The sequence below is a fragment of the Homarus americanus genome, unplaced genomic scaffold (assembly GCF_018991925.1).
Source record: "Homarus americanus isolate GMGI-L3 unplaced genomic scaffold, GMGI_Hamer_2.0 scaffold22250, whole genome shotgun sequence".
NCBI lineage: Eukaryota > Metazoa > Arthropoda > Malacostraca > Decapoda > Nephropidae > Homarus > Homarus americanus.
This window is the reverse complement of record NW_024741189.1, coordinates 12,170,188-12,195,573: the sequence shown is the minus strand read 5'-3', so window position 1 is coordinate 12,195,573 and position 25,386 is coordinate 12,170,188. Positions and strand designations below refer to the sequence as shown.

Genomic DNA, 25,386 nt, shown 5'->3' with positions numbered 1-25,386 from the left:
GTGTATGTATACAATACTGTGTATAAACTTGCTGTTACGTACATAGGTTTGTTTGCTCGCGTGCGTCAAATAGAAAATAATAGCGCGTAAGTAGATCTAACGTGAGCAAGGTGCGATAAAAATGATAAGAGGGAAGTAATCCTCATAAATTATGAATTAAGACTAGTAAAATAACGACAGTAACGGCGGCTTGCTCACATAATTTTACCCTCTTGTGCTTACCTAAAAATACGAGCAAACTGATACCAAGGACCTAACTGATTACTTTTGATACAAGAATTTCTTTCGGAAGTACTCGTTCTAAGCATACAGAGCTGGACTTCCTTCTGTATTTTCTTGATCAATCTCTTTTTGAAGCCTTGCTCCCCGGGGGTTAAGGCGAGGTACTCGCTCTGACTGCGAGAGAGCTTGGTCGGCCAGGGCTTGTAGTAGTGCCACACGTCACGCGGAAACCACAGGTGCGTGGCCCTCGGTGTGGCGTTGACGGTGGCCAGCTCTTCTTCCCCGGCCCACGACACCCCGAAGACAATCCCGAAAATAAACAAAATAATTTCTAACATCTAGCGATCTAAAATATACTTCCTATAATTTTTATACAACAGCATTCACTCCTAAAATTATAACACTAAATCAGATAATAGAGATTGTTCTACAAGGAGTTCGATTGTTATCATAAGTGCTGTCAACCCGAAATTTATAAAACTATAGAAAAAAATGTTCCGAGGACAACAGGTTAAGCGGTAGTTTACCTTCGCCCTTCGATTTTAAAATAACTTATGTTCTTAAAGTATAAGAATCTAATTGTGACCAAATGTATTATAAATCGCGCCAACCACCAACATGACTCTATCACATCCACAGTGACCCACTAAGCTATGTGCAACTGAGGGATCCCCCACCCTTTTGGTGTCCCTCGTCAATGACAACAGGTATATACAGTACTGGTATACGACGGTGCACGACTGTGAAATACCGCCTTTATTGTGTGCCTCTTATCACAAACAGGGTAATTTAACTGTTTTACGCCCATTCATTCAACCCTAACTATACCACACTGCCTAACCAAACTTATTTTTCCAAATCAGGCACAGTTTGGGTCAGGTTTGGTTGGTCAACTTCACGTGTGGTCAGTAAATATTCGTCCATTGGCTGCTCTCAGGTTTTGGTATGAGAATAGGTTTTTTTGACGTTTTTCTGTGTTTTACTCAAATTTGACCTACATTTCTTGTGCAAAAAAAAATTCTTTTTTAACAGACTGATAATCTCACATAGAGTTCAGATCTGAGTAAAACACACCAAAATACACACAATAAAACCTATTCTCATACCAAAAGAGCCAACTAACCTATTTAACCTAACTTACAAAGAGGAGGAGGAAATAAAGAGACAACTGACTTTAAGATTCATATAAAAAAGAACCCACATAACTCGTGAGCTTGTACACAATCTTCCTTGTTCTCCCTCCATAGTTACATGGCAATTCAAACATTACGTAAAGATTCATTTTAGCGATAGTGGTATCAGTTGTCAATATTAACCAATCCTTAATTTAACCTGCCAAAGAACCATTGAGGTTTCTTATTTCGTGTTGTAATGAAGAAGAATTCTTCATGAAGTGCATTATTACCCAATGATACTATGAAGTAAATGACCCTGACGCAAACAGTTCTTCGCAACATCAAATTAATAACCACTTACCATTGCAGCAGGTCGAGCCAAGCTTGACGATGATTGCCGTCATGATGCAACAGAAGCGCAGTTTGTCCTCTTCAAATTAAGTTTATTTTCAACACAATGTACACAACTCTTCATGAACAGTTACTACATCCACTATTGATCTACTTGCGTCCCGATTTAACAGCATTTGCACTAATTATCAATTGTGAACCACGGTGCCATATTTAAGCAGCGGGCGACACTTGGCCCCTATGGCTGGTGAGAGGCTACTGAGGCGTCGTATGTATAAGGCTTATTTATTACTGTGGTTTTGTTCTACTAGTTTTAAACTTTTGATATTTGAATTTAATCATACCAAGGGCTAAATTATACATGGATATTTCTCATGGAATAGAATTTTTCGAGTTCACCCGGATAAACATTGTGTACACTTCGGTACTAGCTAGTTAAGTCGTCATTCTTTTGTTTTTTGTATTAAAAATACACGACTCTTTAATTTAGAAGTATCTGGGATTAGACTGGATATGAATTATTTATAAGAATGTTTTCAGACTGCGAGATACAGTACAACGATTTCGTTGTAAAATATATTATCTACCACCCTATTTATCCTTTGTTGGAATTATTGTATCTGACTACTGGCAGGCTGCACCTGCTTCATCCAGTATGGGGCAAGTGAGTCAGCTGTTTGATAGCTGCCTACCACCTACTACCTGTACACTCATTCCCAAGTGTTCCCATCTAAGAAGACAGACGAACAGTACTGTATTCTGTGCAATGCTTCACAGACACAATACATTACAGTAGATTGTGCTGACAAACTTAACACTTCTGTATGTACTGTACTGTACACGTAACAGTAGCACTTCACAGGCACTATAAATAATTGTTCTGACAAACTTAACACTACAATTTATATATAGCACTTAACACTATCTGTACAGCACACTTCACAGACACTTAACCACTGTCAGGTCTTCACATTATGAGAGGTGCACTTACCCTGTATCTGATGCTCACAGGCTGCCAATTGAAGTTCAGTGGTGGCCAGCTTGCCAAGTTCTTGTGTGTGACTGCTCCTGCTGACTAAGTGCCAATTAGTCGACTACTCAAAAATGTAACAGTTATCCAGTGCTGTGCACTCATGTTATTTTTTTTACTATACCTACTGTATAATGCCATGATTTATTGGGCTGTCAATCTCTGGAAGTCATACACTACAGTTTAGTCAAATAAAAATCATCTTAAAATACTTTTCGTTTTTATTTCTTTAATTGTGAATGGTATTTAAATGTGACCTTTTTCCTAGCCAAAATTGTGACTTTTTTCCTGACTATTTCCGTTCGCCCAAATTTTGAACCAACTCGTAAAATCCCATATCTGCCCCCATACTGGCACAGGAATGTTCAAGGAATCTATACATATCTTTTACAGGCTGACATCCATATAATGTACTGTATTACTCTACAACTGAACACAGAAGTTCGTGGACACTATAGGTGGAGGGTACAAAGCCATCTCCACCCTTAAGATCTACTGTACCATATTCTGTATAGTTTATCCACTTGTTAGATGATTTTCAAGTCATTACAGTGACCCCTCCGTTAACAACTCAATCCGTTCCAGAAGGTCGTTCGTTAACCGAAACCATTGTTTCAATGGGTTTTTGGGTAATTGGTTCCAGCTCACCGAAAATTGCCTAAATTCAACAAAAATAGTAGAAAAGTTCACTTACTTTGAGGTGTGTATGTAGAAGGCTCCTGGATGATGATGATGATGATGGGATTTAGAATGGGGGTGGAGGAGAAGGAAGAAGAGAAGGCATTGGGGTGGAAGAGAAGTCACCCCATGGCGCCATTTCACCCATAAAATTTTAGCTCTCTGGTGTAATTCAAGATTATTTTCTTTAAATCAACACTGCACTGCATTATATATTGTCAATATGTAAAATATATTTCAAAATGACCAATAATTTGCTTGGAAACACAGAAAAAAGCATTTAGTTGAAGAGAGTCTCAAGCAAGATGTTACCTCCAGTGAAAACAGAGAGAGACTAACTCCTGTTTGCTGTGTTAAGAGGCTGGATGCCGCGCATTAAACTAGTCACTTTACCTTCAATTATGTTCAATAATTGTTAAAATGACTAAAAAATTGAATATTAAACTTTTAAAATTATTGAATAGTATAAACTTCTTGATATTTACTAAAATAGTAAGGAATTTAAGCCCTAGAACCGATTAATGTATTGGCGGACTGATACTAAAGCTGGTTGCCCGGTCAGTGCAAGCGAAAACATGTTGAGGTCGGTTCGTAAGAACTTCGTTAACCGAATTGAAGATCCTTATGGAAGGCAGTTCGTTAATCGAAATTACGTTAACCGAGGTGTTCATTAAACGAGGGGTCACTGTAATACAAATTACTCACATCAGGAAAACACAAGGTGGGTAAATAAAAGTCTTGGGTGAAATTAATGACATTCAATTCACTCATGTACAGTCTGATACAAACTGAGTCTTGCCTACACATGATTCTGTTAGGTACAATATTCACCACAGGAGTTTCTACAATATGTCCTAAGGAGGGTATTGATACCTTTTTTATATATAATATTCTACCCCAATTCTTTAAAACAAAAGGTGGTGTTGGATCCTAATTAACATGAGTGCGAGACAATCTACCCGAGCAGAACACTGTACAAAACTGAGCGGTTAACTTACATTATGATGAGAGGATGGGTCATTTAACATTAAATACATAAGGGCTTTTTAGGCTTAAAGCTACACAAAAATGATGGAACCGTCTCTACCATGACTATATAAACGAATAAGGGATTTTTCAACCTTATTTACCATTCACTCACTCTCCGGTTATACTTCCTGGGATTATTAAAGACCCTTACAAGCTAGGTATAGTATATAGACAATGAGTTTAGACAAAGAAAATTACATCTAAATATAACTATACAAGCCTTTTTTTATCAATTCTTAATGAATTTGTTTACACAAGCATGGTGAAAGTCTAATCAGACAATCATGCCAAGCTACTGAAGAACAATAGTCAGACTTCCTGCTGGGTGAATTTCCATCAGAAAAATTTCACTAGTATAAATAAGAACTTGATTTAATTTTTTTTTTTTTTTTGGTTTCTAAGATGGATTAATGTTGGTAAATACAATACCTTCATCCCAACACTATAATTTTAAATGAAGCAATGTAAATTACCAATGCAGTGTTCTTAAAAACTGGAATGTAACAGGGGGCAGCAAAAATGTACAAAATTCTATTGGTATCAAATTCTTATATCTCAGACAGTACAATGATCATTTTCTTTTTGTTTCTTTATTAAATGTTTCCTTACCACATAAATATGATTAACAGCCTTTTATAAATGCTTTATGTCTTTAACTTACAAAATGTAAATAACTAGTTGTCCAGATTTCATAGTTTGGACATGAGATAACAAAATGAGCAACATCTTTAAGCCAGCTCAGCCTGGTATAAACTATTGCTACAACTTTTCACCTTAGCACATAAACCCTTTGCCTGGCTTTATTTTCCAGCACTGAACAGAGAAACAATCCATTCAGCCTCATTAAAAATTGTAGCAAATAGCTCAAGAGGAAGCAACAAAACATGAGAAGTAGCTAATTCATCACAACCAACCACAGCAGATCTAGTTTTGATTGAGTAATTGCTATCTGCAATTACATGAACTTGTACCTTTAAGAAATTTGCTATAATTTTTCACAGGCTTATCATTTCCATATCGCCCTAATAGCTTTCTAAAAGCATTACACAAATGGACGTTTGCTGGTTTAAGATATTTCAAATAAGATGACTTTTCCTTTAGATATATTTTGTTTGCTGTAATCATGTTCAAAGCATTAATATTACATGAAAGATGAAAATATGGACTTCCATATCTATAGTACACAGTTACTGGTCCCAGTTTAGGAGGTGACTAGAATTAATAACATCATCAACCCCTATAAAAAGGGTTGACCAGTTGTCGAGGTGGAATACTCTACTGGTGCCCACGTAACACAGGTTGCTCCAAGTATTAGCAGTGATAAATTCTGGTTATTGATAAAAACTTTGGTATGTTTCATTGATTGAGATGCTTAATGCAGAATTTCAGGAACAAGACTAGTTGTATAAGATTAAATGGTAGCCATTCATAAGCAATTAGACCTGGATTTTTAGACCAAAGTGAACTATTGATGAAAATAATCTTGAGGAAAGTGACTTGGCATAAGAGGGGATCAGGTTAATTCTTTAGTGAATATGGTTACCCCAGAAGAAGCATCCTTGTGAAGCTGTTTTGTCAAGGAATGGATGATACATATAATATCTAATGTAATGAATAAATTAAAAATAGTTTTAAGTATATCTTAATCATTCATTGTGCATAGTCTCAATGATTAAAAAAAATAATACAATGCATATGGTTCTCCAGAACTGTGAATATAGTTTTAGATCTGCTAAGAAATGTGAGAACAGGATGCTTGTACACAAATTAAAGTGGATATCTCGTATGTTTTATATAAATATTAAGGCTAAAACTGTAGAACTAGAATTTTCAGTTTTATATTCATTTTCTACTTCCTTTTCATCCACTGTAAGTCTCCAAATGAAACAATGCACAATACTTACCAGATCTTATTACATAATTATAATGATCAGGATTTTATCCAAGTCAAACATTTGATAATACTTGGCTATATCATCTGAATGAGTTTTTTAAATACAGTACAAACTTTTAGTTTCTATCTTTGTGCTACACTGTGTGGATCTGTCATTACAAGAAAAAAATTGTACCACAAATTGTGTGCGTGTTGTCAATTATAGTTCCGTGAATATCTCCCCGTGAGGTTTTCATAGAACAACCTTGACAATACAATATACTTAACCAGACTAATTTTCATATAATCAATATAGAAATGTAATGCAATTTCACTTGCAGTTGATTATACAATATACAACAAAGCTAGAACACATATGCCAATAATGTGAACTATAATGTTTTCTTTATCCCAATCACTCATGTCTTTTTTTACACTAAAAAAAAAAAAAATCCATGTTCTCATGGTCCTCAAGTAAAATTGTCTAAAATAATTTCTAGTGTCTAATATAGTACATAAATGTATAACATCTTGAGATATTTAAAATTCTGTTCACATTAGTACCAGTTCTTGAAAACATTTAAAGGAAAGATTACAGTCTTAAACTGGGAAATGAAATGCCCAACAACACACCAGGGTAGAGGAAAATGTTAAATTCGATGATTTTTTAACTTTTGCCAGCTTAAAAACTGTAACAAGATTTGCATACAAGGATTATTTGCATTGTTTCAATAGAGCCTATTTTCCTATTTAGAACATAGAATATAGACCTTATTAAAGTACTATCAATGTGCAAAAACCTTGCTATCTTGTACCATTTTGCTGGGAAACTTAATAATTCCATAAAACAGGGATCCTACATACTCAGCTTAGCTCACCACGACCTGTGCTGGAGTAACATTAATCTTGCTCAAAATAATTACAAAATCTTATTCCCCGAACAATACCCTAAATTGGGGTTATGAAGCCAATATATAGTCAAATTCCAAGATCCTGGAAGATTCTCAAAGTGAAGACATTAGTACAGACCACAACCACGGAGATTGTTAGCGATGATTACATCCGTTACAGCGTCAAACACGAACTGTATATTGGTAGTATCAGTAGCGCAGGTCATATGGCAATAAATCTCTTTGTTCGTTGATTTGTTCTTTGCTTCAAACTGTGCCTGGATGTATGATGATGCTTCGTTATATTCCATGGATCCTGTAAAACAACAAGTTATTTATTTAAGGCAAGAACTTAAAATAAAAAATCACTGTTAAATCAGTCATAATACTGTAATCCTTCAAATAAAAAGGAATTCGAAACTGATGTACTGATAGGAATTCACATATGTACACTGTAAAGTTCTTGTTTTGGTGAGTGTGGTAACAGTATCAGAGTGTGGAAGCAAGAGGAAACACAAGTGGACGATGGATGTGTCAAAAGTAAAATTCCAATGTTTGCTTGTCTCTCCTCTCCCACCACATTTCTATCTGTCTAAATACGTAACTTATATTCAGTTCTTATATCTTCCATAAGTAATGTTTTCTGTATAGTACCGCTGTTTGTTATCTTTCCATTCCTGTGTTTTCATTGCTGCCTCTCCCTAACCTTTTGATGTCATAGGCCTTTAAAATACCAGGAGAGAGAGAGAGAGAGAGAGATTCTCCATCTTAATATTAAATAAGTTAAATCTATGCATCTGATGTAGATCATTAACACCATTTATATATAGGAGTAACTTTGTATGAAATTTTATCAAAATTTATATTCGACATCAGAGGCACAAAATTTAACCAAGGAACTGAAATTGCTGTACAGTGATCCCTCGGTTAACGAACGCCTCGGTTAACGAGATTTCGGTTAACGATTTACCTTCCATATGATTCTTAACTTCGGTTAACGAGCAATCCCTCGATTAACAAGTTTTTTACGAGCTGGCATCAACATGTTTTCGCTTGCATTTGGCGGTCCACCAGCTGTAGTATTAGTCCGCCAATACAGTAATCGGTTTTAGGGCTTAAATTCCTTACTATTTTAGTAAATATCAAGAAGTTTATACTATTCAATAATTTTAAAAGTTTAATATTAACTTTTTTAGTCATTTTAACAATTATTGAACATAATTGAAGGTAAAGAAACTAGTTTCTGGCATGCCATCTAGCCTGTTTACACACCAGACAGGCGTTAGTCTCTCTCTGTTTTCAGTGTAGGTAACATCTTGCTTGAGACTCTCTTCAACTAAATGCTCTTTTTCTGTGTTTCCAAGCAAATTATTGGTCATTTTGAAATTTATTTTACATATTGACAATATATAATGCAGTGCAGTGTTGATTTAAAGAAAATAATCTTGAATTACACCAAGAGAACTAAAATTTTATGGGTGAAATGGTGCCATGGGATGACTTCTCTTCCACCCCAAAGCCTTCTCTTCTCCCTTCTCCTCCACCTCCATTCTAATTCCCATCATCATCATCATCATCCAGGAGCCTTCTACATACACACCTCATAGTAAGTGTACTTTTCTACCTTTTTTGTTGAATTTAGGCAATTTTCGGTGAGCTGGAACCAATTACCCAAAAACCCATTGAAACAATGGTTTCGGTTCACGAGTTTTTCGGTTAACGAGCAACCTGCTGGAACGAATTGTGCTCGTTAACCGAGGGACCACTGTACTGTATATCCTAACTACATTTGTAATTGACCTTTCAGTGCTACAAACTTATATCAAGATCAGTAACCTAAAGAAACATCCTATATTAATATGAAAGTACTGTAAACAGTGGAGTGGAGTGGAGTGGAGTGGAGTGGAGTAAAGTACAGTACAGTATACCTGTATTTTCAAATATATTTCATTAAGTTGTTTACATTCCTTCAAATGTCTTTAGAAGGCAGATATTCCATATGAATTATGTACTCATGCCTATTCAACAATACTATTAGCAATACATTAGAGAGAAATAATCATAACTAACTAGTGTTGGTCTCATAACTACAGTTCTGTACACCTTACCAGTGTATTCCTGGAAGCAGATAGTTAGTGGTGACCTCTTAATCTTTTCTTCAAACAAATCTTTCTTATTGAGGAAGAGGATGATGGAGGTGTCCCCAAACCATTTGTTGTTACAGATTGAGTCAAAAAGCTTCAGGGACTCTTGCATACGATTCTGTAATTAGTATCAGGAACTGTTAATATTATACTGTACATGTGTACACTCTATATTAAGCTGTGGGATGGAGAACATGATGTATATACAGTACTGTATTGTATTAGTAAACCATTCATTATCACATCTTTTATAATTCATTTGTGGATTTTTTGAATTACTGTATTACATATTTACAATTTTTATATCATAAGATCTTAAGGGCAACCTGAGTGCCCAGATGATGTTGGCCAGAACTCAGAAAACATGCAAGGATGTGTGGTGGCTTCCTGTACTGCGGGAGATGACACACCATCAACTGACCAACCCAGGCTAGGTCAGCTGATGAGACTTGGAGGAAATTTTAATATGAAAATACTTCAGAAAATTAATTACTGTATTTCCAAAAACCCGATATTTAAGTGTATAACTAACTTCTACCAAAAGAGTAAAAATCAATGGAAACTTACGGTGGTTTCATCTTCGTGCAGAACTTGGTCGTACTCAGACATGGCTACGCAGAAGATGATGGCTGTAACATCCTCAAAACAGTGAATCCATTTCTTTCGCTCAGAGCGCTGCCCTCCAACGTCAAACAATCTGTTGATTAAAATGAATGTTGCAAGATTATCAGACCAACTTACTACAAGCACTTTCAAAAAACATAAACAGTTTATCATGAATTACAATACATGTAGTTTTTCTTTATCAGCATGCATAATGTTAACATATTTCATGACTTACCTAACCCAAGAGTTTTTAAATAATGAAGGTTGAAAATAAAATGCTGTAAATCCAAATGAAATGTACATTTATTTTGCAAAGGTTAGTCATAAATAAAAATACTTCTCCTTGCGTGGCATTGCCCCAGATAGCGACAGATCGACAGTTATTCGCCAACAGACAGTTCTCGAGGAGAGTTACGGATATCTTCTCCTCTCTTAAAATGTAAATGTCATTAATATAATTAATATTAATTTACTATCTAGAGAAGCAAATACACTGTACAAAAGTGAGCGGTCAATCTTATACCAAACATGAGAGGATGGGTTTTTAATATACCATATACATTACATTACAATATAATATTCAGACAATTATTACACAGGGATATGCTCTACTCTAAGACATATTCGGAACCTTCTCTGCACTGTTGATTTCTTGAGGGATTTTTCAATGTTTGTCTCTTTTTTTGTGCATCATCATAATAATAATAATATAGTTCTATGAACACTGTACCACAATCTTAAACAGTAAGAACAAAGAGGATATACCTGACTTAATAGTTAAAGGGAGTGACAAGAGTTGGTGACTTTCTCCACTCTTAAAGAACAAGCCTAACACCACACATACATCTTTTTTTGTTTTTTTTAATATTGATAATTTTATAAATACTTTAGTCACAGGGGAAAATAATAAAATTTATCGATAATAAGTTCCCATGAGAGTGATGGACTTCCACAACAATGAACATCATCATCATCATCGGACTGATTGTTATCTTGTGATTAAGGGAGGAGGGAAGCAATGAATCTGCCAAAATGAGCCCTGAACATTAGTAATATTTTAACTTAATTCTTTTCATAAAATATAAAAAATTTCTATGGCTCAAAATAGCAAATGGCATTGCATGAGCTAACTAATCCTGCAGGAAAATAACACAAATAAACTGTAATGATTCCTCATGCACAACAACTATTAATAATAAAAAAGAACATGTGAAATAAAGCTTATGACAGAATATAAAAGAAAGGTTGTAAGGTGTATAAACAGAAACAGACATCACTGCATATTAAATCGATTTAGAAAAACAAATAAATGAGTTACGATAAAGTACGAGGCAGAGCTCCCTGGTGTGGCCGAAACATTTATTTTAGGCAGTGGGGGCAAGCACAGCACACAAGTCAATAACATCATCACCAGGAAGGTTTGCCTCAAGTCTGCTCTTCCCTACCAATCCTTCTACACAATATGTAGAGTTTCTGAAATGTCTTGGTGGGGTTTAGCTGCTTAAAAATTTAGCAGACTACCAGAGATTAGTATAGATCTAATAAAACTTAGTTTGCCTTTTCACAAGACAAGGACAAATCATGTTTATTGAATAACACTTTCTCTGGCAAATCATATTAGGTTTGAAATGTACCTCTGATGATGTCTCCAACCAATTACTGTATAGTTTTGTCTAATACCACCACTAAATAAATATAACTATATATTTATTAACCAATAGATTCATCTCAGAAGCTGGGAATTCTTCTGAGTACTTACTACATGCAGAATGATGGTCCCAAATCCAGATTGTTTTGCAATATGTATTTCTCACTTATACATGGAAATAAAAAAAAAAAAAAAGGCTGGGGGTGGGGAGGGAGAGATGTTCTTCTCAGAAAAATTACTTTTTATATGAAGGGCTGATGACCAACTTCCACACCACAGGAGTTAAACAGTATGAGGAATGCATACAAGCGTAGGCCATGGTAAGGGCTTTTCATCATTAAGTCATCTCGTGTCAAAAACTGAATAAATCCAAGTTTAAGAGACCTTTGATATTTGTGAGATAATATTAATTACAAGTGTAATCATTAGTACAGATAATAACACATCTTGTACCCACTGGTGTGCGTGTGTTGATTCTATAACTGTTGTCTCTGTTTTCTTACAATACGATTTTCCTGAATTTATTATATTACCAAGAATGAATAAAACTAGACATGTAGACAGAGCCAAGCCAAGTAGTTGGCAATCATATATGACTTCTATAGCTTTAATCCCCTCGCTTTAAATGCCCCTTTATGTCGACTGGAGTCTTTGGGTTGACAACATGAGTTTTAATAAATTTGAGTCGTGATGGACAAGGCACTACAGCACTTGACGGGGAGGTGTAGCAGTAAAATGAACTAATTTCACTACTATAATTTCATTTTACTACCACGCCTCCCCATCCAGTACTGCAGTGTGGTGTACTTCGTGAATCAAATTTGTTAAAATTCAGATTGTCAACACAAAGACTCAGGTCAATTGAAAGGGACATTTAAAATAATGGGGGTTAGAACTTTGTCAATTTGCATGTACAGTATCACATGGGTGTTACAGGTGACTTTACTAAACAAACAGCTCTGAATTTGATGTGAACACCTTGGCTTCGCTCATAAATGCTACAGGAAGTAAATTTCTTAGCCATAACATGAACAAACACAACTACTGTAATATTGTACATACAGTACCATCAAAGATACACAATTAAGTTTCTTTGGGGGATATTTTGTTTAAACAACCAAGAATATTTCAGCAATCAATCAAAAACTAATTCTGTGAGGGGGAAGGTTCCGCCATTGGAACATGGCTATGTAAGGGCAATGGTAGTTGTAATGCATGTCATCACTCTTGGAAATGGGCTTTCCTCTATGGCAAGATCTTTGTTATGAATAATGGTAATGTATATCTTGTTTTTCTTAGGTGTAGTTTTATTGGAAGTAATCACAGGCCACTTGTGAACTTATCAGTAAATTATCTTCCAGTCACTTTTTATGTATAAATTATACTAATTATCCAAGAGATAAGAGGCAATCACCTTAGTTCAAAAAGGGGGAACCATTTTTTATTAGATTTTCCTGTAATTGTCTAAGTATGACTCTGCATTTCAAAATGCAATTTCCTATTGTGTTACATCACTGACTTTTGTGAAGAATGACTAAGAATACAAACATGACTAGAAAGAATGACACTCACTGCTCTGAGCCACCAATATCAGCCTTATAACCTTGGATATCAACTGACCTTAATACCCAGAGGGTTTTCTTCAAACAAAACCTAAAATTGACAAATACTGAGTGAATTTTGTTATAGTAAGGCTTGTTGGTTATCGGTGATAACAAGATAAAATTTATAAACAATGCTTCAATAAAGCACTAGCTATAAAAATGCAATCTTGCTTACTTGTGCCTGTGTTTTGCATTTACAGTACAGTCCATGATAAATCTTATAGCTTGATAAACCAACTTGTAGGCAGCAGCTACAACTGTAAGGCTTCAGTAGGTAATACAAATTATATTGGTGCTAATATACAAGACAGGAAAGGATTCCCAAAATTTTCAAACATCATTCACAGTTTCCTCGTCTTAAGAACCATAACAATCACATCCGGCATTACTGGAAAATACTGTATCTTAAATCATTCCTTTAATAGCATCACTGACTTCTTGTTTATATATATTTCTAAAATAAAATCCCACCTTCCACAAGCCTGATCTACTAGGCTGCTTCCTCACTCTGATTACAGTCCAAACAGGAGTAAACGAGCAGGTCGCTGATGGGTATGGTACAACTAGCAAAATCTCCCAGTATTAAATGTCTCGCTAGGCAAGCAAGTACATTTCCTGAAGGAGGGGGGAGGGGGGCTAGACCACGACTGTACCAAGTTTCCCCTACATTGAACACATCTAGGTGGAGAGGCACAGTTTAGTAGAGTCCACACCCACGGAGGTTGTTCGCTATGATCACATCCGTCACGGCGTCAAATACAAACTGAATGTTGTTTGTGTCGGTGGCGCAGGTCATGTGACAGTAGATCTCTTTGGAAGTCGACTTGTTCTTAGCTTCAAATTGGGCTTGGATATATGCGGCTGCTTCACCATACTCTTGTGCTCCTGAAATGATTTATCGTAAACATGATTTTGTGGTCGACATTGATCACATTACCGATACAGTACAACACCACTACAGATGTATTTCAATATAATACAAGTATACATATATGTGTATATATCAAATAAACATGAATTACAACTTGGAATATAATACTGTACTTCCTGTTGCTCGGATAGGACGTGTATAATTAATGTTGTTATTATTATATATAAAACAAACATTAGCAATTAACATAATTGTACCTGTAATCTGAAACTATATAAACCAATCAAACAGCATTGCCATTACTGTATCTCTAAAACTAACCAAAGAGAGAGAAAAAATAATGTACATTACTCTAATACTAGTATTCTTCATATTAACAAATCAATATATCAAGTCATGATAAAAATTTCCTGAACAATTTACTCATAACTTGTACAACACATAAAAATCATTTGGGCAGGAATAAATTACTGTACCCGAATATTCTGGAAAACATATGGTGAGTGGACTTTTCTTGATTTTCTCCTCAAATAAGTCCTTCTTGTTAAGGAAGAGAATAATTGACGTGTCAGTGAACCACTTGTTGTTGCAGATGGAATCAAATAACTTAAGTGACTCTTGCATGCGATTCTGGGGGGAAATTTTTTTTAATTAACTGTACATATATTACTGATCGCGTAAGATGCAAATATTCATATCAATACAACACTTGACAAACAGTATAGGGTAAATCATATTTCATTTAAATTCATATTACAACATTGAAAAAAAAAAAAAAGCTTTGTTAAGTTTCCAGTTACTGTATACATATTAAACACTGTACAATATACGGTATACATTTCTATTAAAATGTTGAGTACAAGTATTTGGGAAGTAACATTAGCTGTGATGGTAGATATGCAAAAGAAAACAAAACAAGGATAGGTCAACCATAATAATAAAATAATAATAATAACAATAACAACAATAACAATAATAATAATAATAATAATAATATTAATAATAATAATAAATAATAATAATAATAATAACAATAATAATCATAAAGAACTTACCGTCGTCTCATCTTCGTGCAGCACCTGGTCGTACTCAGACATGGCAACACAAAAGATGATAGCTGTCACATCTTCAAAACAATGTATCCACTTCTTACGTTCTGATCGCTGTCCGCCCACATCAAACAACCTGAAGTGTAGTTTAGGAAGTTAAATTTCTAAACTTAGTCTTTACATATCACATTAAAAAAGGGTAACTTCACCCTTTCAATAAAACTATTACAGTAGACGATATATCAGTCGAAATCTAAAATTACTCATGAAACAACACGAATGTACAATTATATCATGATCCTAATATGTTCATCATTATAATATGTTTCATCTACCACACAATGGTCATAAACTTACAGCTAAGCATAAAAGTACAATATTATAATCTTACACATTAAACAATAAAGAAAATCATTTTGTGAGGGCAAATGTGAACGGTACATCCCATCGTACAAACACCGAGTCATGCACCCCATCTACCTTAATGCTACCGTGTGCTGTCAACACAAAACTCTACAAAGTTCATAGAATGTATCATCAGCAGTTCTCCCAGTCTTAAGATCACAAGACTTTGAAGGTGTCCCATTAAACATGAAAGGTAAATGTTAACTTACTCACTGCAATGTTGTCTGGTGTGAGGAAGGGCTGGTAAGGTTTATTTATTACATACAGTACTGTACTTACACACATCTACAATTATATAAATTTCAAGAACACACTCACTATATATACAGTAATGTGATTGATCCACGACAAAAAGTGGATTTAATGGGTGGGAGGCAAACACCGGAGAGAGTTAGGTTTATTTCTTTCTCTCTTAATATATTCGAGTTACACAGAACCCATCTTCAGAGAGATTTACCAGAGAGTTCTTTCCCATGTTCTCCTCCCACTCATCAGATGCACAGTAATTAACCACCAATTAGGAAGTTTGTCTCAATCTGTATGACTTTGGTGTAAAATTTAAACCAAACGAAACTACACAAATTGCAGTACCAATCCACTGAGCACTGCGAACGCAATCACTAATAAGGAGTCGTGATTATTATTTGACTCGTGTTTTCTGGAGGACTACAATACTTTACACTCTACTATACTGTTCGTCAACCGAAATTATCTTTATATAAATTTCACTAACTGATGACGTCATGTAATGCTCAGTACATTAAACCCTCTCAATAACAGACTTCTCATTACTGGATATTCTCATTAACAGAATCCTCTCAATAAAAGACTTCTCATTACTGGATATTGTCATTAACAGAATCCTCTCAATATCAGACAGGGCTTGCAAGAATTAGTCCGGTATTGGGAGGGTTTACTGTACAGTATATATCTGACAGAAGAATTATCTGGGAAGTATAACAACAGCTTTCCTAAAATACAACATCACTATTTATATTAGTTTCATTAGTGTCTTCAACAACTATGAATTACTTGACAAAATTATTCTAATATGTAACTGTCGACATGAAAAGAATAACAGGTGCTCAAATTAATTATTATAAGGTCCTCCATTGAGGACTAAACAGAGGGAGAGCCAACACGTCCATAGCATTAATAAGTGCCATATTTTTTTCAACATGGTCTTAGTAACAATGTTATTCTCAGGTACTGTATTATCATCTGGAACTGTTTCTGTGTTGTAAATTGTAATAGACAGATGAATAAACTAACAGTTGTGGAAAATAAAGTTTGAGTACAGTACAGTATAAGATTAAACTTTAAAGAAAATTTCAACTCGTTTTTTCTCCATTTAGCTTGTGTTGTGGTCTACATTGTTTTAAGTGATCAGTTTATTGTTGAGACTTAAACCAGATGGAGGGATGACTTTACACCAATTGTTTCTCACTATCTACTGTACTGTACCGGAGATCACGAACATGGCAGCTACAAGACTAAGGAACAACAAGCTGAAGTGATATTCTTTAAAAAAAAATTCTTAACCTTTATATTCATTCCAGCTGTTAAAGTTTTAGGGGCTTCGGTTGTCTGTGTCACTGAGCACCATTCATGAAGTCTTATTTTGTATATAATTTTATTTAGGCTAAGCACTGTAATGTCTGCTTTAATTAAACTTACAGTACTTCCTCAACATGACTGACTCATGCACTGTACTGTACAATACTGTGCATATTGAGCAAGTTCAAGAGACAGAGAGGAATATTTCTCCCAATTAAAATTGGATTTACTGTCCTGTACTGTACTGTAACACACACACACACACACACACACAGGAACACAAAATTCACATACTATGTACAGTATACAGTACTTATTTGCATACATACATACTATCATGTGTTATAATAATAATAGTTGTCCCTCATGTTTGAAAAGGTTGGCCAATCCTAAAGCTATCTGGGCTTGAATTTATCTAAGGTGTAAAAACAGCTGCCAACACATCAGTCACACACTGGTTGGTTAAAGTGTCAAGGAACAACCCAAGAAGATCTGACAACTAGCCAGCTACACTGACTAACCATTACCCAGAACACAATTCACCGACTAATGAACATCCAGGTTCCCAGTTACTGTTGGGTAGACCGAGGCAAATACTGTAGTATGAAGACACTTGCCACCTCAAACCTGGGGCCATACATTCATGAGGCAAGTATGTTGACTGCTGTGTTTACACTACACTGTACTGCACACACAAAAGTAGACATGCATATCTTCTGGCACCTATAAATACACATTAAGTATTACTAAATACACATTAAGTATTACTTCACACACATGTCCCTCCTTCACATGAACTGGACCCTAAACCCCCAAGCCTACACATAAGTTCTTACATCCAGGCCTATGCATTCTGTACAACTCACATAAAACCCAATGACCACAGTCTAATGTAGACTTTCACGAGCAACACTCCAGACACAGTCACTTAACTGTATCAAAGTTCACCATCTTGAAGGTTAATGTTTTTCAGATAGAATCCTGACAAGCTGATCAGACACGTCATTTTTTCTTCATAAATTCACACATTATATCCCCCTACTCACACACAGTGCACAAAACATAGGCAAAAGCACACATAATATGCCCACATACACTATGTACAGTATATTCAAAATCTCATCCAGAGGACTCCGAGGTGCCATAACTGATACAGTTAAGCAAACTACCAGAAGATATACAATACAGTACAGTACAGTACAGTACAGTACACTCAACACTCCAGCACAAGATACCATGACACATGTCCCTTCACACATAAACCTGCATGTGGCATACATCCACACACGACTTAGTCATACACATAACCTCACACTTACTAGAAATAAGCATGTATGTATACATATACATGCAAAGATGTATGTATACAAATACATGCAAAGATGTATGTATATCTCTCAACATATACAGTATCTGTATATGTATACACAAATTCTTATAACACATGCATGTATGTACACAAACAAATGCATAAGCACATATACATATGTATATCCACACAGTATATGTACATCTGTTAAGATAACTCATCATCACTGCATTATGGCCATTTTCCACACCTGCATCAGAGAGCCAAGATTAGGTGATATACTTGTCTAAACTTCATGTGCTCCTACATTCTCTCTTGTCAAGTTCTTATCTCTGAGGTAATCTCTCACAAAAACCTCTCCCTATGTCATTCTCCAAATATCTCTGGCTCTCTTCCTCTCCACATTCAACCTCTTGGATCTCTTGACCTAATCGGCCTCCTCCATCTTTTCCACATATCTTCACCCTTTCAGCCTTACCTCTCTGGAAAACCTTTCCAAGGCTATCAATACCCAGCCCTTCTCTTAGCTCTCAACATTTCTGCAACCTCATCGATCTTGGGAGAGATAAGACCCAGAGATCAGGTGGGAGAGATAAGACCCAGAGATCAGGCGAGAGAGATAAGGTGGATAATATAAGGTGGAAAATAAATCAAATATGTACTGTATTTATATCATTAATATTATGTTTAAAGATGTAATTTTTTTCCATGCTCCAAAATCTAATTAAAAGGAAGCTACAGTACAGAGTCTTGTCACATGGTGTGGTAATGTTGTCGTGTTGTTATCAATTTTTGTCACATTATCACTTCACTGCACTTAACTATGTCTTGTTAGTCTTGTACCCTCATACACTGTACAAGAGAGCATGTAAAATGGCCACAAATTGATGATGATGATGATATACAGTATAAAAGAGTATATATATATATTCTATCTTGCATGTGTGCGCTTATGCTTACTCGTATACAGTACAGTACTGTATTCAAGTGCTGTAGTGTATATACAGTATAAGTAGAAATACATTAACAGACACATGTAGTGAGTGAGACAAATCTTCCTCATTACAATCATACATGGACCAGAACAAGCCTGCCTGCCTCCTGAGCTGAGTTATATGTATAGGCTCCTTCACCGACCAGTTACTATCACACCTTACCTTCAGTTCAGTGACGACTGCAAATTACAATCTGGATAATAACAAATACTGTAATAATAAACATTAATACAGTATACTTATACATTACAGTTCTATACTATTTATTACACTTTCCCAACATATGTTATTAATTTATTCTTAAAATACATTCTATGAACTTTCTTTGAGTGACTACAACAATAGATACAAATTTATGTGGAATACAGGTGAGAAAATGACCATTTCTCACTCCATTTTTTTTATTTAAGCCACAAGGCATGCACCCGCCCCACAAGCAAGGACCACCATTAGCCTACAATACCTTCATGCTGCCAGCCACTACAGCACACTACTGTTACCATTAACTCAATAACATACTGTACAGGGAGCGCACACTAAACATTCTGAGTGACGTGCACAACTAAATACGAAACAGCCAGATCCAAGGAGGAAAAACAAGGATTACAGTATACATGGGAAAATTAAGATACGACAGGAAAATCAGGAATGTCAGGAAAATAGGATAAAGAAGGAAAATTAGTTTATACAAGAAGTTGAAAGAAATTAAATAGAAGGGAATGGGGAAAGCACAAGAAAATAAGGTCGATGTTGTGGATGGGATGACAGAAGTTAAAGAACAGCCGATAAATACATGAAAATGAAAAGGCTTTTGAACTGCCTTATAAATGAATGAAAAAATAATTCATCATTAAGACACGGGAAACAGTTAAGAGTAACTGTAAGAGCGGACTAATAATATCTGAGAAACAAAAGAGAAAAAATGAAGTGACAATATTTTCCCTTGACACCAGCACCTTCTGGTCAAGGCAACACATGGGAATATACTCGACAGATGGAGTTTGTGCAACTTGTCGTGAGAACTTGGTGAACTATGGGCTAAACCTTATCAGTTACAAGTTGTTGTATTGTAGAGTGAAAGACCTACTGTGACTGACTTAATATTGTACTTCAAATAATGTGCAACCAATGGATGACTGAAAATTTATAGTACACACACTACCTGTGTGTGTACAGGTACTGTAGTATATCAATTATCTTGTGAGATTGGGACCGGAAGCTTTTAATAATAAAAAAATGGTTACAGTATAAAATTTCCATCTCAAGCAAACAATTTTATACCAGGTAATTGTTAATACTGTTCAGTTTAAAAGCTATACTAAACAGTATTTATAAAAAGTTACCTATTTATCTCACGGTACAGTATGTGTATCTCACTCTTAGAAACTTCATGTAGGTTTCTCACACAGAGGGAAAGACATTGGCTCAGAAGCCAAGCAGACCTCATCTCCCAGAGGAGAGTTAGAGCCTACACCAGTGTAGCTTCCATGAATACAGTGCCATTGCCTCCTCTCACAATGACCAGACCACTCAATGGCTAACATGGTCTTCCCATGATGTGGAAAAAACAAACTTTGTAACAATGTTCACAAGACAAAGTACAGGATAATTCTTTTCTACATACATTCAAAATGTAAACCACAATAAACACCAGAGTCTGGGTGTGGATCCCATGGGTCTAGACAGGTCTGATAGGGTCTAGCTGGGTAGAGTTCATGTAGGTTTGGCTGGAGCCCAACATACAATACTGTATTGCCTAATGGTGAAAATGTAGTTTTCTCACATTCCTGGTCTCATTACAACTGGATTTTACACATTAAACTTGTACTCAAGCTGAAGTGGCCAGAGCTTGGAGATTTCCAAAGTCTTGTAGACATGGATAATCAATATACTACCTGTATAAGATGATGATGTTGTGTAAGAGACACTACCATGGCTGACTCACATGTTAGCAGTAATTCACTACCAATGGGTGACTATACTAAGCCTTAATGTGCTGCATAAAATCTATAGTGTGAAAGAAATTCTTTTATGGCTGATGATGTCAATAATGCATCATTAACGGGTAATTACTAGTACAGTACAGTATATTAATCCCTGTAAGTTCATGTAGAGTGAAGGAAACTTTACTGTGGCTGACTTAAACTAATTAAAATAATGTACACTGTAATACCAATGGAGGACTAGTAATCAAAACCTGGGTACTGACAGAAATTTGTCCTGTTAGTCACTAGATAATAATATCATGTTACCTAGAGACACTGTTATACCTAAACCAGGATATATTGATCCCTCAATAACATCCAGCTAGATGAAAGCTCTAGTCTCTGAGAATGAACGTGAATGTTGTCTGATCAATGGAAAGCTCAATAACTGGTACCCGAGGGAGCTAAACAGCACACTTAAGGAATGGGGAAAAGATGGCAGCCAAAATGCCACCCAGTCTGCACAAAGATTCGATTGTAACCATTACACATTCTGACTTCTCTAGCTTGGTAAAAAAAATAACTAAATAAATAAAAAAATAAAAAAAATACAAAGTGCCCATTGGAGAATGTGAATGCTATAACAATGCAGTTTTATTTTACAATTTGATGATGATTTTTGGCGAATGACAAAAAGGCCTCAGCTTATATCAACACAAGGTCTCCCCTACATAATATTATAACCATCCACTAAATTAATATTTTACTTAGGTCAAAGTTAACACCTAAACAGATAAATAAGTTCTCTGTTTCTTCAACTATAATCTGTATTAGAGTTTCGTTTACAGTGTTTTCTCACAGAGAGATGCTGTACCCGGTACTGTACCTATGATACGAGTCTCAAAATGACCAAGTTGGTGAAATACCTACACATATGTGTACAGTCAACTACAGTACTAAAGTCTGTTCGCCTTTCCCCCCCCCCTGAACCACGAACCTCGAGATTGGAACTGGTGAACCTGAAGCAGAAAATCGGTTCATAATTCTGTCCATAAATGGTTCAGATTCACGAATCTGAATCTTGGGGTTTTTGGTTCAGGAGGGAGAGGTGACAGGACTTTAGTTGTTGACTGTACAGTATTGTAAAATGTTGGGCCTCAACCTAAATACTGGTCCCAGTACAGTAAAAACCGTCTCAACATATACGATTAAATTCACACACCCCAAAAAAAAATTCTTAAAAATATATATGAAAGCCTTAACAAATGTTCAAGAAGAGTTTATTCCCAGTATAAAAAACAAACATATAAATCCAGATAAACTTATGTAAAAAAAGCTCTAACTTCAATGAAAATGGTGCTTAAGAACATTAATACATGGATACTAGTAGTCAAGTGATGGAGCAGACGACCTTATGGGCAGCCTGGTAACACTGAGGGGGACACAAGAACCATGAGAGGGATAACAAATATATCAAATAACCTATAATAACAAAACCAATGAACCGAATTAGAGTCTCTTCCCTCTACCCAAACATTAAGTGTATGGCAGAGCATACAACTAAACCCTAATCTGAAAATAAACAATTGCTACTCATATCATACTACTGTTGAGTCTTATCTACCCCATAACAGTTTCCAAGTTGTGTTAATAATTGATTATTATTTCCTGGAACAATCTCAAAGGTGTGGCAACGTCTAATGATTAATAATTACAATAAATGAGGTTAAGGAGATACTATGATGGCCCCTACACTAGAGTCAGTGGTATGGTACTGTATGATAAGTTTGTGAGGGTCAAGAATTATATATACAGTAGTACTCACTGTTCTTGTAAATATAAAAGGAAACAACTGAGTCTACAGTAAGGCATTTCTTAACCTAACCACCAAGTCAATATGCTATTGTAACAGTATAAAAATCTTTAAAGGTGAAATAAATAACTATATGAAAGTTTTATTTTCTTTATCAATAAGCCTTGTAGTTAAACATTTCATTAGTTTGCTTAAGTGTTTCTATCGTCCTAAGGTAGTACCACTGGGTTATATTTGATAACAAGGACTAAATGAAAAAAATAAATATTATAACGTGTGTAAAAGTTTTCAGAACAATTGTGTAAATGTAATTATGAACTGCATAGGTGTGTGCAGAGATTTTCAACAGTACATAATGTCCCTATTCCTTATAGTACACTACAGTAAAGAGGAGCAAGGTTAGGTTATTCTAGCTCACAGCCTATCTGTGGGTGTACCCAACATCATTCAATACAACTGATCACCGGGGAAACTATTGCTTAATAATAAAAAGCTATATTTGGGGAGAATAACACTTCCATGCTCCAAATGCCTGCTGCTCCACATAACCTTACAAGTCTACCCAGTTATAATACTCTCTAAGAGGCTTATACTGTATACCAGCAGTGTTGGCCCAGAGTCACCAGTTGTGCATGATAAATAATAAGCAACCACCGTCATAAAGAATAAGTAAGTACCCCGTGGTATAGTCACCCATGACAGCCCTAACACCTCAAGCAGCCTAACGTAGCACCTCCTGCCGAACTTCACCAGGACCCTTATTAACTCCATGACCAAGAGAGTCACACACAAGTTGCTGGTCCTAAATCCTAGCCCAGCCAGTACCTAGGACCAGGAGCTGGGACCAGACTTTGGGCCTAAACCTGGAGTCAGCAGGAAGTACTAGAAGATCAGAACTGATGGGTACTGTGTGGTATGCTCGGCAGGACTCGCACTAGCAAATCCATCTACAAGCGTGCATATCTACCTCACTCGTTGCTGGAGAACCAATACATGACATAATTTGCTTCATATTATAAATCAGAATGAAATTAATTTACAGTAGTATAACCAAAGTGGGGGTTATGAGGAGCACAGTTTGTAAAGATGACAACTATTTAGTCTTGCTAGTCCTCAACTGTCTACGCTCATAACTTGACAATATAAAACAAGAAAATTTAAAGACAATAATCATTTAAATCTGCTTGTTAGGTCAATAAGCAAACTGAGGATAATTTTTTTATCATTCTTAAGAAAATTGATGAGTCAAACATGAATGTTGTTCAACTCTGTAAATATGCAGTGTAAACAGGAAGATACGTAATGTATTTACATTTACAGTAATTATGTCTTTGAGGACGTCACAACAAACAAACTGTACACAAATACCCAGTGTTAATTGCTCCTCACCTTCCCATGGTCAAGCCCGTCCATACTGTACACAAGTTACAGAAAGATTCAAGTCTGATGAAGCATTGGTTCTGTAGCAACGATGGTAATACTTGTGTCCAAAGGTATATAAAAATAACTAAATTCATTCCATTTATATAAAATCTGAATAACCTAGTCAAGACCTGGGACACGTACCAAAATACAAGTTAACGTGCGAGGCTACTGAAAAAAGGGGAGGAAATCCAAAACTGGCCTAAAAAAAAAAAAAGATTAGTCAAGATCACTTAACTCTTAAGTATCGAGGAGCGGTGATTATTGGTCAACGGAGAAGTGACCGAGCTGATTTTTTCCAAAAGGGGCATTTGAAATGTTCTTGTTAACCTTGATATCAGACGTATTCTTGCCACACTTCTCTCCTGTCCTCACTTGGTCTTCGACGTGATGCTGCTTCAACTCTTACCGTAATTACACGTCAATGACCTCGCATTGAACTAATGTATACCTTTGCATCGTAGCTAAAGCCGTTCTTGAAAATATTGCCAAAATGTCATGTTTTCTTGAACGTAGCTTCAATGCTTTTTCACAATTTGGATGTTCTGAAATGTTGCTACTTAAATCATGGATTATCGTCTTGCTTTTCTGTTCAACACTTGATTGTCTCTAAAAAGTGCTGTTGCAGTATACTGAACGTTCTTGAAATGTCAAAATATTCTTACCAATTATTTCTCACAAAACAATTTAAAAAAAGTTCTTCATTTCAAATAAAGTTATTACCAAGACATCAACCTTCCATGCCTACGATTTTCTTAAGATATTTATTGATTTTCTTAATATATTTATTAAGTACAGTTGCACAAACTTGAACTTCAAGCCAAAAGTGTGTCCAACAATTACTTAGAAA

The 25,386-nt window shown here is 35.6% G+C and overlaps 1 protein-coding gene across 5 annotated transcripts in view; it reads right to left on the bottom strand.

The window, feature by feature from the left end:
- Nucleotides 1–4,139: 4,139 nt before the first annotated feature.
- The window catches only part of LOC121875643 (guanine nucleotide-binding protein G(o) subunit alpha), a 130,636-nt gene continuing 109,389 nt past the window's right edge, over nucleotides 4,140–25,386 (bottom strand). For 3 of the 5 annotated variants that reach the window (XM_042380263.1, XM_042380264.1, XM_042380261.1), the window contains exons 6-8: nucleotides 9,900–10,029; nucleotides 9,297–9,450; nucleotides 4,140–7,504 (exon numbers count right to left, since the gene is read on the bottom strand). In XM_042380263.1, coding sequence (XP_042236197.1) covers nucleotides 7,317–7,504; nucleotides 9,297–9,450; nucleotides 9,900–10,029 — 472 coding nt within the window. In that variant the 3' untranslated portion in view covers nucleotides 4,140–7,316. Of the gene's footprint in view, nucleotides 7,505–9,296; nucleotides 9,451–9,899; nucleotides 10,030–10,223; nucleotides 14,076–14,537; nucleotides 14,692–15,116; nucleotides 15,247–25,386 lie in introns of those variants that run through there. The other 2 variants (XM_042380262.1, XM_042380260.1) reach the window with 1 other exon arrangement.